This window comes from Delphinus delphis, chromosome 3 (genome assembly GCF_949987515.2).
Source record: "Delphinus delphis chromosome 3, mDelDel1.2, whole genome shotgun sequence".
Classification (NCBI taxonomy): domain Eukaryota; kingdom Metazoa; phylum Chordata; class Mammalia; order Artiodactyla; family Delphinidae; genus Delphinus; species Delphinus delphis.
The window spans coordinates 63178141-63190722 of NC_082685.1; the positions used below are offsets into that span (position 1 = coordinate 63178141).

General features: G+C 40.8%; 2 protein-coding genes across 3 annotated transcripts in view; one reads left to right on the forward strand and one right to left on the reverse strand.

Moving 5' to 3' along the window:
• AFF4 (ALF transcription elongation factor 4) overlaps window positions 1-6333 on the forward strand; it is a 92932-nt gene extending 86599 nt beyond the window's left edge. For both annotated transcript variants that reach the window (XM_060008854.1, XM_060008853.1), the window contains one exon: window positions 649-6333. In XM_060008854.1, coding sequence (XP_059864837.1) covers window positions 649-776 — 128 coding nt within the window. In that variant the 3' untranslated portion in view covers window positions 777-6333. The remainder of the gene's footprint in view (window positions 1-648) is intronic.
• A 397-nt stretch (window positions 6334-6730) lies between these two features.
• LEAP2 (liver enriched antimicrobial peptide 2) lies at window positions 6731-8158 on the reverse strand. Its single transcript, XM_060008856.1, has 3 exons — window positions 8032-8158; window positions 7673-7812; window positions 6731-7367 (listed from the first exon to the last, which is right to left on the reverse strand). The coding sequence occupies exons 1-3, from the start codon at window positions 8086-8088 to the stop codon at window positions 7331-7333; spliced, it is 234 nt and encodes a 77-aa protein (XP_059864839.1). The 5' UTR covers window positions 8089-8158; the 3' UTR covers window positions 6731-7330.
• Between the last annotated feature and the right edge of the window lie 4424 nt (window positions 8159-12582).

Here is a 12582-nt window from a genome sequence, read left to right on the forward strand (position 1 = left end):
TGAGTCCTACATCCGTCTTCTTCCAAAATTGCATTGGGATCAAATGTCAGGATATTATCATTCCTTCCTCCTCTCTGCACCCTGCCTTACATGCACATCAGTCTGTATTTGTTTGCATAGGAAGAATCCTTTCATTTCTGTCTCTTACATTTTTAAACTACTGTCTAAAACATGAGATTTAATGTATCAAAGTTGTATGACATATGATTATAGCAGAAAGGTTGTCTAACCTCACAGTGGCTCTTATCGGGAAAAATGCAGATAACATCCTCCTTTTTTGTACCACTTGCTTCTTATACAAAAACAGTACGCAGAGAATGTTTTGAGTCATAGTACATTGTAGAATTAGGTCTCCATTTTAATAATGTTTGCTGCATACTAGCAATTTCCATCAGTGACATTTTGTTTATATGTGTAACTCTTAATTCCTGACCATATAGTCTTTTAAAAATGTTTCGTGACTTAGGGAAAAAATATAACTTGACAAACTATGGGATGATTTGTTTTAAAACACGAAGAGTTATTTTAGTGCAGGAGGGAGTGCTTTTTACTTTATATGAATAGCATTTTACAGTCTAGACTAAAAACTTTATAAAGCACTTATTTAAAAGAGTGTGCATCATTTAATAAGTGTTTTTGGTTTTCTAGAATTCTTTGCTGAACTGGATAAAGTAATGGGTCCTCTCATCTTTAACGCAAGCATCATGACAGACCTAGTTCGTTATACCCGGCAGGGACTGCACTGGCTTCGCCAGGATGCCAAGTTGATATCCTGAACTGAACACATTCTTGTTGCCTCTGATTTTCTCCACAACACTGTGTCACATCACGAAGGAAAACTGCCATAACATACCACCTAGTCGACACTAAGAATGAGGAATGGTTTTCTCCTCCCTGGTTCATGTGTTGTTTTTTATAACCCAAAGCCATCATGTAGTTTGACCCCTTCAATATTCCCAATATGAAAAATTATTTAAATGCTTTTAAATCTGCAGCACGTTGATAAGCTGGTTTCAATGATCTGTAATAAGATTGAAATTTCAGTTGCAATTCATAACTAATCAGTTGAAATTCTATTTATTTTAATTTTTTTAAGTGCCCAGATTGGGGCTAGTTTAAAACTTAGTTATTTCTGCCTATGAATTTACTCTGTTGAATATTTTGTGTAAATTTAATGTAGGCATTTTTATTTATATACTTTGGGAGCTTTGTTACCTAAAAATAATGTCTTTTTCTGGTAACTCTTCTAAGAGTAAGAGTTGGTTCATCTAGAATGTGGACATGTTCTTTCTACACCTACTACCTGATATTACTTCAGATCTTAAGTACAATTTTATTATTGCAGAATTTATACTTAGTATTAAGGATATTCTTCTACACATGAAAAATCACTTAAATATGAGAAGATGGCGTTCTACATGGATGTAAAAGGAAATGTGTCTGATTTGGTATGCATTATTTCAAGAACTGTGAACATGTGTTAATAACACTATAGCAATCACAAGGTGACTATAACTTGCATTTAATGCATTACAAAAGAGGGCAGGCAAACTTTCTAGGAGAAGCATATCATGTGAAGGGTTTCATAAAAGGACAATCTTGAACCTTATGGATTTTATTAAAACCATGTTTTTTGTTTTTTGGGGTTTTTTGTTACTAATAATTTGACACTTAACTGAAACAGAATAAGTTACTGTTGAACAAAGGATGATCTAACTCCTGAGCGTTGCTGCCTATATCTCTTGCATTGATGATGTTTGTAGGGTAAAATCTCTCTTCAGAATTCTAATTTAAAATTTTTTTCCCACACTAGATTGTGATGCTCTGATAGGAGCATTCAGTGACTGATGTAGGAATGGGCTGGAGCTTTGGTGTGTGTGCTTTTGCTATACGACTTAGAGCTCTAATGCCTGATGTAGAGATGATCAGTTTCTCCTTTTAAACCTGTCTTGTGTTTACTACCTTTGTATTATGAAGGCCCTCATCAATGATGTATGTTTCTGATGGGATCAGAAAATTCACACTAGAAAAGTACCTAACTTGGTTCAGTATGAATTCTCTTGGGAAGGGGAGGGAAGCAGGGGTAGAGCTTGAGAAGCCAGCTCTGTAAGAGTTGTATATCAAAGTACCTTTCCCTATAAGGTGCATATAGGAGTCAAAAGTGAGAAATATACCTTCTATCTTTTGTTTTTAGTGCCCCTATCATGTCTGGTGTGCCTTAAATCTTACCTTTAAATGAAGGGTCTATGGATTGTTTACAGATGAAGTTTTACACTAGTTGCAGATCACCCATATGGTTGGTATTCTGTAGTAATAATGTTAAATTCTCTTTCCTTTTCAATCGTCCTTTAGGGTCACATAAAGATTAATTCTTTCAGAAAAGCTAATGCTTTGGTACATGACTTAGTCTAACCTGTTGGGTAATGCTGCTTCAAAAAATAGTTTGTCCTTCTCCCAATTTCAAAAATGAATCCATCCAATCAGAAAAAAGGATTGCCCTGCTATTTATAGATGATTGCTAAGGCTTGAAATGGGAAAGAAGGGATAGAAAATCTCCAAGCCCAGTGGTATAATGACTCCTCTGCATCTGAGTCTACAGTTAGGAAGCTAGTGAACTTTCATTGTCCTGTGGCCTCTATAGAGCTTCTTAATGGTTTTGTACCTCAAGTTGTTTTTGCATATCACTGAAGATTCAGATCTCCAAATTATGCTGAATTTAACAATTTTCCCTTGGAGAAATTGCCTCTGGTACCTTGCTAACTTAATCTTAGTGTGTTTTAGGAACAGTTTTCCTTAAGAGGACAGCTTCTCAGTGATCGTTATTCAGTAAGAAACTTGCCACAGTTAATCAAGTATATGTTTGTCCTGTTCTTCTCTGATTTCTCTGACTCTGATTCCTTAATTTTCCATGATATCTTAGAAATGGAAAAAGTATCCTCTGAGCTTTTAGACTTCCAGCAACAGCAGCCAGTGGGGCACTTCTGAGTTCCAGTGTGTTCTAGTCTCTTGTGGGTCCTGAGGGGTAGCAGGAGCATTTCCCAGATCACAGTGATAATTTGTTAAAGCAGAATTTCCTGCATGTTTTTTGGTGCTGTGGTAAAGTACTCTCTCTCTAAAACTGTGTTAATTCTTGGAAAATGAATTTTTATAAGCTTTTCATTGTTGAGGGTTTTTCCCACCAGGTGGTAATGGGCAATGGATCAAAATCCTCTTCTAAATAATTGAATTTTCAGTGTAATAGTCTCTGGAAACACCACTCCCTCTCCTCTGTGTCCATCTCCTCAGAAGTTCTGTCTGTCTTCATCTGTTCCAGCACATACTTTGCACTCCTTCACAGGCGACCATTCCTTCTTCCTCAGTAGGTGTCTTCAGTGTTCTCTAACTATTTACAACTGATTTTGACAAATAGCTAAAAACTTACTTAGTCTGAGACTTGTATTTAATATAGTTAATTATAAAAATAGCAGCTATTTAAAAAATTACTCTGTTGACTGCTCTAAGACCACACTTGTATGCCAGGAGGCAGTAGCCTACCCCACTGGACTCTTTACAGGCAACCAACGAACATACTATGGTGGATGAAGTTGTCACATGGTATAGTCTTGCCCGGCCTAGGCTGGGCTGTGGGGAGCACTCCCCTCCAGGTGATTCAGGCTTCCTCAATCCAGCACAGGTCCGGTCTGGCTGGGGAGGATTCAGCCCATTTCTTGCCTCAGTGCCACCTTTTTCTGGGCAAGTAGTTAAGAACTGACTTTATAAGCAATGAGTACTTCAGATAAATTTACAGCTGTAGTTGCTGAAGAGTAGAGAAGGTTGAGCATCACTAGTTTAACTCTCCAATGTAAAAGCTGTCTAGAGAAATGTGTGCACGTGCCCACACATGCCTGTGCTCTGTGGGGCTCTCATGCTGGTGGATCCACAGGCATCTGGGTTGCACTTTGAGCGACACACTTAATGGCTTTATTAGGTTCGCTGTTGTTGTTGTTTTTTAATTGTTGTTTGTTTCTTTTCATTAAAGAAAGGTTTAATCAGCTAGATCAGACAGCATCATTTTTATATTTAATGACAGTAACTTCGAGAAATTACCTTATTGAATAAGCTTGCATTGTGAAGCAAGAGCCTACAAAACACACCTGTTCTAAGTGAAATCTCTGGCTCTGGAGGCCAGCAGCACTCTGCGGAGTTTCAGCACAGCCCGTGATCGCTCCAGTCAGTGATGCCTAGTTGTGTAGGGGAGAGGTACGCTGTGCACTTATAAGTGTGAGGGTATGCGACTTTGGATTTTAAAATTATGTACACATACACACTTTATATATATGTATGTATGTATGTATGAAAACATGAAGTTAGTTTGTCAAAAATGTGTGTGTTTAGTATTTTAGCTTAGTGCAACTATTTCCACATTATTTATTAAATTGATCTAAGACACTTTCTTGTTGACACCTTGAATATTAATGTTCAAGGGTGCAATGTATATTCCTTTTAGATTGTTAAAGCTTAATTACTATGATTTGTAGTAAATTAACTTTTAAAATATATTTGAGCCCTTCCGTAGTATAATAGGGCTCTTACAGGGTGGGAAGGATTTTAATTTTCCAGTTGCTAATTGAACAAAAGGGCCTCATAATGTATTTTGAATTATAGAAGTTTGCCTCTGGGTCCCACGAACATCTACTGGGAATGATGCTTTAGGCAGATTGTGATGATTTTTTATTTTTCCTAAATAAATTGGGAAGCAAAACATTTCAAATCCATATAGATTCCTATAACTCATATTCCCTAATTATGTGGAACACAGATTTCATTTCAATTTCATGTATCTATCTATGTCTTGGAGAGGCAAACTTTTTTCCAATAATAAATAATATTGCACATCTAAGGTTGCTATTCAGTAAAATAAATAGAAGAGATAAGTATTGAATTACTTAGAATATGTAGTGACAAGAGGCCAAATTGTTCATGTTTGTGAGCATATCTTTCACATATTCACTAATAGAGAAATTCATTTTAGACCCCTAGACCCTGTAACTAAGCTGGCAAGTGATAGGAAGTAAGTTATTAACAGTTGGTAAAGCAGATACAGATTCTATTTACTCGAACCATATGGTTAATTAAAAAGAACTTACAGTCTCCAGAAAAGCGAATGGAAAGAATATCTCAGTCTCTTCTGTTTGATAGAATTTGGTCACAGAATAAGGCATTAGAGTTAAGTCTAAACCAAGTCTTACAATCTTTAAGCAACCTAAAATAGCAACCTAAGTAATCGTCATATAATGAAGTTGACTTTCAGGAATGTCAGCTTGGACCTCTCCTTGCCACCATTGCTCGGCTAAGCATAAATTCCCATTTTTAAAAAGAAACAGCTAAAAAGCTCTCTAAATGAGCATGGGGAAAAAAGCTCTCACCCAGAAATTCTAGTAATATTCAGTTTTGACCTCTTACTGCTTCCACATAGGGTTTCTTTTCAGGTTTTATCCATTGGAATTTTCTACCTGCTGTGTTCCTCTCTGGAAAATATCTATTTGGAAATGCTGCCTTTCAAATCAATGCCATGATTATCCATACTGTTGAGTTTGTTGTTGCTGTTCAAGAAGTGTCCCCATTTTACAACTTTATGCACACACCTGGCAAATCATTGACATGAGCATTCAGCAGTACTGGGGTCGGGGCGGGACGGGACGGGGCTCACCAACAGAGCTGGCCCAGGTGGTAGTGCCTGAAAAGGCATCACCTTTGAGGACCGGATGTAGGGTTGGTAAGCACAGTTATGAAAATTTCTATCTAGCCTCCGTTTTGAATGGTTTTAAGAAATTTTGTATATGGAGGATGGAAATACTTATATATTTATTGAAAATCCTTTTATTTGAAATTAAAATTATTTGGTGAATAATGGTTTGATATTTGGGGAGGGTTTTGGAGGGGAGGTAATGCCGCTGATAAAAGCCTTGTTGATTCTGCAGAAAGGTACTGTTAGTGTCTGATAGAATGCCTTTGTTTTGTACATGATCCAAATCTTTGTTTTACATTTCTTTTATCCAAAATATTTAGGCATCTGACATTTTCAACCAAAATTTCAATTATATACTGTGATTTTTATTTGTTGTAATACATTAAAATTTCAGAGGTACTTTGGGGCTCAAAAGCTAGGATTTCTAAGTCAGTATGTGCATTTCACATAACAAAGCTGTTAATGGTGAGCAAAGTATTATATACTAACTAGATTTTTCCACATCTGTATAGTATATTATATGTATTTTGTGGTATTGAGATTATAGAAAGTTTAGAGTGTCAAACATGCGTTTAATGTGTATTTTTAAACAAATTTATGGCAATTAAAATATTTGGAGACAAGGGTATCACATTTCAATTTGTAAAGATCTTTTTAACTCTACTGTGTCATTAAGATGCTTTGTATAATGCCAAACCATAGCTGGAGAAACGAAGTTTAATAAATATCAAATAGATTTTCTGTATTAAAGTTTATAAACACTGCTCTCTACACTTCTTCAAGTCCTACTTTGCCCTTTTCGTGTAATTTCTGTTTTGTATTTTAGGGTCCAGTGCTACTCTTCTTTAAAAGTCTGGTCCCATCAGTCCAGGTCTTAATTTCTGATTATAGAAATTCTGAACTGGCTGGCCATGGGTCCTTCTGCATAGATCAGAATTCACCCTGCTCCAACAGAAATCTCATACACATCCTTTTTGTTATTCTTCATGGCTTGGGCTTTTATTGTTTCATTTTCTTCCAGTTCTCTGTTCATAGACAAACTAGGGCACATCGTCAGGTACTGAGTGCCAGTATCGCCTGTCTTTTGACACCTCACTGAAATGTTCTTTACGTGGAGTGAAGGGTTAGGATCCAGGGCCATAGTTTATGAACTTGCCGAGGTTAATCACTAGCTATTAGTAAACTTTTGCCTTTAGCCTGCCATTGTGTTCTTTATTTCTTCAAGAAATGTTAACTCTCACTGCGCTTTCCGGATTGAGAAGTTAACACATTATTAGGCCTTGCTGGGTTTTCTATAGTATACAAAATAAATCCTTCTTCCCCTCAAAAGCATGAGTTCCAGGCTGCCAGAATTTCAGTTTGAGACATTTTATAGTATACATAGAAAAATAAACTCTTAAGTTGACTAGTTATGCTTATCTGCATATCAACATTGTAAGAAGAAACGGAGACCAATTTAAAGCATACACCTGTCTTTAAACATCTAAAAACACAACATTGCTTTACTTAAGTGCCTCCAACCAAATGCAGTTAATCAATATTCCATAGAACGGAGCATTGTTGTAGGTAAGTGCTGTCCTCTTTTCCCCTGGTGTATATACATCATTCCTGGGCCACATTTAGGGAACAGCGTCTTTTTCTAAGGGAAAAGAAAAGGTGATTTTTAAGACAGAGGTCTAGCAGTGCCCAGAGCCACGTCTACTGCATTTCCTTCCTCTGCTTGATATCCAATCTCAGGGTAGAGCGAAGAAAGGAAAGGAACTACTCTTTCATGGTACCTCTGTGGAGCCGTTCTTGGCTTTTAACTCTTGAGGGATTCTCCCCCGTGGAGCTCCCACCTCAACCCAGGCACTTTTCCACCCCAATTTTATTTTTAGGTCTGTGTATGTGCTGATCTCTCCTTTGCGCAGCTTCCCAGGCCTCGGGCCCAGGTTTGTGGAGTACCTGCATAGCCTTGTGATACATTCAGAATCATCCCAACAGGAGGCTCCAATGGGCCTGAGGGAAACCCCTCTCCAAAATGGGGTCATTCTCCTCAGCCTTCTCTTTGCTGAACTCAATTCTGGTATTGGGGAGCCATATACCTGTAGGACAAAGACAGATTCACCTCAGGTATGGAAGAGTTGAAGCCTTGCTGTACAACTTGGAATAATGATTCCCCCCCCTACCCCCCGCCAGATACTGTAGACTCAGAGCAGAGGGTCCATTCCTCAGGACTGAGTCTGGTGCTCAAGGTCTGCTTACAGTTCTTCCACCACCACTACCATCCCCACCCACCCACGTATGTATCCTTCTCTTCTTACCTGGCCTAACAGCAACAGGCAGACCAGGAGTACTGCAAAGAGTTTGAGGTGCCACATCTCAGTAGATGGGATATTGGATCATGAAGGCTGGGGACAGTTCCCACTCCCTTTTATAGGTAGATCTGCCTCTTCTATGGTTGCCAAGTGAGATGGGGGCAAAGTTTATATTTGCAGTCAGGGTCAATTTAATAAGTTAATGTCTACCAGAGAGGAATGTGCTCAAGGCCTGCCTTTCAGGCATGTAGTATTTACTGATCCCTCATCTGGACTTTGAGTGATCTGTTGCTGGCGTGGACCTTTTCACCCATTTTGCCAAAAGTCAGCACTACCGCCTCCCCTTTGAAAAGCCACGTGAAGCCATTGAGGGAGACCAGACACCTAGCCACGTTTTGATTCCAAAATAGCTTAGTGAGATCACTTTAGTCAAAACAGAATTTTAATAATGAGGTCTTCAGAAATAGTGTTGACCCCTTTCAGCCTTGTCTAGGAAAGCACTGACCTATTTTGTTACAGGCAATTGGATAAGGCCCTTATCTCCCATCTGTGGGAGGATACTTCAGCAAGCATGGTCTACAAGTGCCCCAGATCCCCATTTGTATAGATGGACTATCACCCTAATTATTTGTTCCACATCATCTCTGTAAAGAATGGAAACCCAGCTGCAGAAAGTTCAAAGTCTGGCCTACCTGCCATCTCCCAGGGGAAGGGCAATCAGGACTGACTGGTTGTTTCAATCATGGGTGAATTGAATGAATAAGTATAGGTTGACTTTGTTTCCTTTTTTAAAATGTGAATGAGGAGATAGCAGGGGCCCCTAAATCAGTGAGAGAGCTTGATGGTGGTGATAAACATTGTCAACCTTGAATTACTAGCTTTCTTGCCAGTAGCTGACTGGGCCTTTTACAGAGCACATCCTTCCAGCAGCCTCAGGGAAGCAGGCATAGGGCTGAGATCTCTCCAAAGCCCAAAACATTGTCACCTTAAGTAGGAACCAACACAAGTTTCTAGACCAAGAAAGAGCATGTACCTAAACCATGAGTAGTTATGGGTACCCATTAAATGACATAGACATTTTAATAAATTTGTGTGGAAAGGTGTGAATTCTGAGTAAGATAAATAGGACTTCAGATTTTCCTATAACCTGGAAGGAAAAGCCAAGAAGACAAATGCAACAAGATTTTTCTTCAGCCTTGTGTCTCCCTGAACACCTGGCTGTTACCTCTTCCCAAAGCCCTTCTCATCTTCACAGGTTGGATATGTGGTGAGGGCCTGCCTGTTCCCAAGGAAAAGTGGAGGAGATGTGGCACAGCTGAAGGTGGAACAGGACAGTCACGAATCCTCTTGCCAAGGGAGAAGAGGGTGGTATGGTGGGCCTCAGAGCTGGGATTGGGCGGGTTGTGACTCCACAGATCTGTCTGCTTGGTTCCAGTCCTCTCAGGACCAGGCAAGGCCTGGAGGGAGATACCACTGCTTGCACTTAAGGAACATTGAGAAGCAGAAATATGCCAAACTCACCTAAGCAATCCTGCAATTTTGAGACTAGTCAGCTGTTCCTTCCCTTTACTCCTGAGCTTTGATACAGAATGACCCCAAGTAGGGGCTTAGCTAGAACTTTTGTGGGGTGGGGAAGAGGCTGTGTGGTGACCTAGTGAACACTGGGTAAGAACACAAATCTGATTAAGTGAAAGAGTGAACAGCGTGATATCCTAGAGCCAGTTGGGTCTGTGGACTGAGTGCCAGCCTCCTGTTGAGCGTAGACGGATGTGCCAAATGGGATTTGGAAAGTGCTGATTCCAAAGACGGATACTTTCTCCTAATCCTCCATTTCTGCCTTCCTGTATTTCAAGGAAAATCAAAGTAGCCTTTTGTATTAACTTATAAAGCCAATACGACAGCCAAGGATAAGGGCCTGAGGCTCTGGGCCCCCTCTGTGCGCGGGGAGAAGGACTATTCATCATCATGGGTGTGACAACACTGCAGAAGCCTTTGTAGCTCAAGCCTCTTATTTTTTTTTTGGCCTCACCGCAAGGCATGCAGGATCTTAGTTCCTCGACCAGGGATGGAACTCGCGCCCCCTGCGGTGGAAGCACAGAGTCTCAACGACTGGACCGTCCGGGAAGTCCCTTAAGCCTCTATCTTGTATGCCATCCCTCCTCCCAAAAGAAAAGATGCATTAGTTACTGCCTGTGGAAGGAATCACTGTGAGGGAGAGTATTTCATGTGTCTACAAACTCTGTAGTTGTTTTATTTAAATATGGAGCAAAATCAAACTTTTAAAAGCAAAGCAGCATCCAAACAGCATTAAACTGAAGTGACACAAGTTGTCCACAGCCATCCCACATCCCTTGAGTAGTTGTGGCCTGTTCCTGACATTAAAAATTGTAAAAGTCTAGGGGCTCTCTACAATCAAGTATTTTGCTGAATGAATCAACCCAAAGTACATGTTCCTTCCTCCAGCAGAAAGGTCTAGGCGTCCATAAGGAGAAATGCTTGGCTGGGAGGCAGGAGCCAGGGGCCCAGGTAGGGGAGCTGACCAGATGCCAGCCCTGCCCCTCTTTGGGCTTTAGTTTCTTGTTCTGTCAATGAGATGGGAGCATATCTCTGAGGCCCCTCAGGCACTGACATTTGGGGGTTCAAATGATTAATTTAGAAGAAGAAAGTGAGACTGAAGCATGTTTGATAGCTTACAGCTTGGAAACTCTGAATACAACAATACAAGTGTTTCTGAGGTTAAGTGCCTAGGGTGAAATGGGAGACAGAGTGTGTAGCTACATGAGCAGCTATCTGAAACACATTCCAGGTAGAGGGGAAATCATGAAGGGCTTGACAGTAATTGGAAACTTTTGCTGCCCCTGAGCAGGAGATGCCTAATGAAAAATGAAAGCCTCTGAAATGGAAAGACTTTTCCAGGTAAAACTTCAACAAAGGGTCAAAGTGTATTTGCTCAATTGCTGGCTAGAACTGGCACGGACTTCTGGGCCTGTATCTCTGGGACTCTGTTGGCCGACGGAAAAATCCCCTTTGCCGCATTCTGCAGAGATAAAAGCCCTTGTGGGAGCAAGTGCACTGCTGGGGAAAAGAAGGGCTAAATGAACACGGGATTGTGCCCCAGCAGCAGATGAAGGAGCCACACCCTGGCTGGAGGCTCCAGGTGGGTGGGTTATAGGCACAGAGGCCCACAACAATGATCCCTCGTTAAGAGACTTCACCCATTTTCCTTTTCTTTATGGATTTCTACAGATAGAATAAACCATAAAATGATTCCAGATCCCATACATATCATGTACAGGAGCACTGAGATATAACTCATATTCCACACCATCCACCAGCCCCACACCACCCCCGCAGGACCCTGCTACACAGAGCTCTGGGTCTCCAAGCGTAGAGAGGGAAGCCCCTTGGTGAGGGACAGGCTTAAAGCAGCCTTTAACAATTTTATCCAAAAGCAGAAGCTTAGCAAGGGCTTATAGGACAGTCGTCTCCGTAGAGCACTCCTGGGATAAAAGGTTTCAGACCAAGAGGCTCAGTGCCTGGTCTGGGCTAAGAAAGGATAAGTTTGATTTTGGGCTGATATCTCCAAGGGACTCAAAAGAACCAGAATAAAAGTCTAAGGGTAAAATGAAGCCAAGATATGGGATAAGGAAGGGTGGCCATAGTCCCTAGGAAGCTTGGGGCTAAAACTGGAGGGAAAAAAAACCCAGAGATCAATGGCCTGTCAAGGCAGTGATCGATCCTCCCCTGGCCGGTGAACCTGTTCCAACTATGCCAGGTTAAGGATGCATTTATACCTTCTTCAGGCCCACAGCTTTCACCAGATTCTCAAAGGAGTCTATAACCCATATACGTTGCAGATCAGGCAGCAAGCCCTGGGAATAAACTTGGACAAAAAGCCAAACAGGAAAATTAGACTATGTTTGGTGAGACAAGAGTTTTCATCACACCGCTGTCCTTTGTTAAGCCTGTACCACCCTGCCAGACTCTTACACGCCACTCATTTCACTGTTAACCTCAGACCTATGGCTTTGTCTTAATACATCTATTTGATGAATGCGAAGCTCACAGCTAAGGAATGAGGGTGTGATAACACATTGAGGAAGCAACAGTTAAAGGCTATGGGCCCAAGTCTGTCAGTCTCAGCTGTACCTCCTTCTCCTGCCTCACGATCAGTGCCATCTTACTGATTTTTGTTTTGTTTTGAGGTAGTTTTGGTTCCTGAAAGGCAGAAACAATCATTAGAATAAGAAGGAAAGACACAGCCTGGGCCAGATGCTGGCTGCCCTGTGAAAGTTGCTGCTCTGGACCAGCAGGAAATCTCCTTCCATACACAGCTAAAAACCACTGTTAGCAACCTGGTACAAACACAGCCAGCTTGCTGACCCCAGCTCTAGAGGCAAAGGGGTCACCTCACCCTTTCCTTTCATAGCTGACTTCCTATCATGTGGTACAGCACAGCTCTAAGAGCACAAACTTTAGCGCTCTACCATTCACTAGCTGTATAATTTGAGGCAAATTACTTAACGTCTCTGTGCCTGTGTCCTCATCTGCAAAATG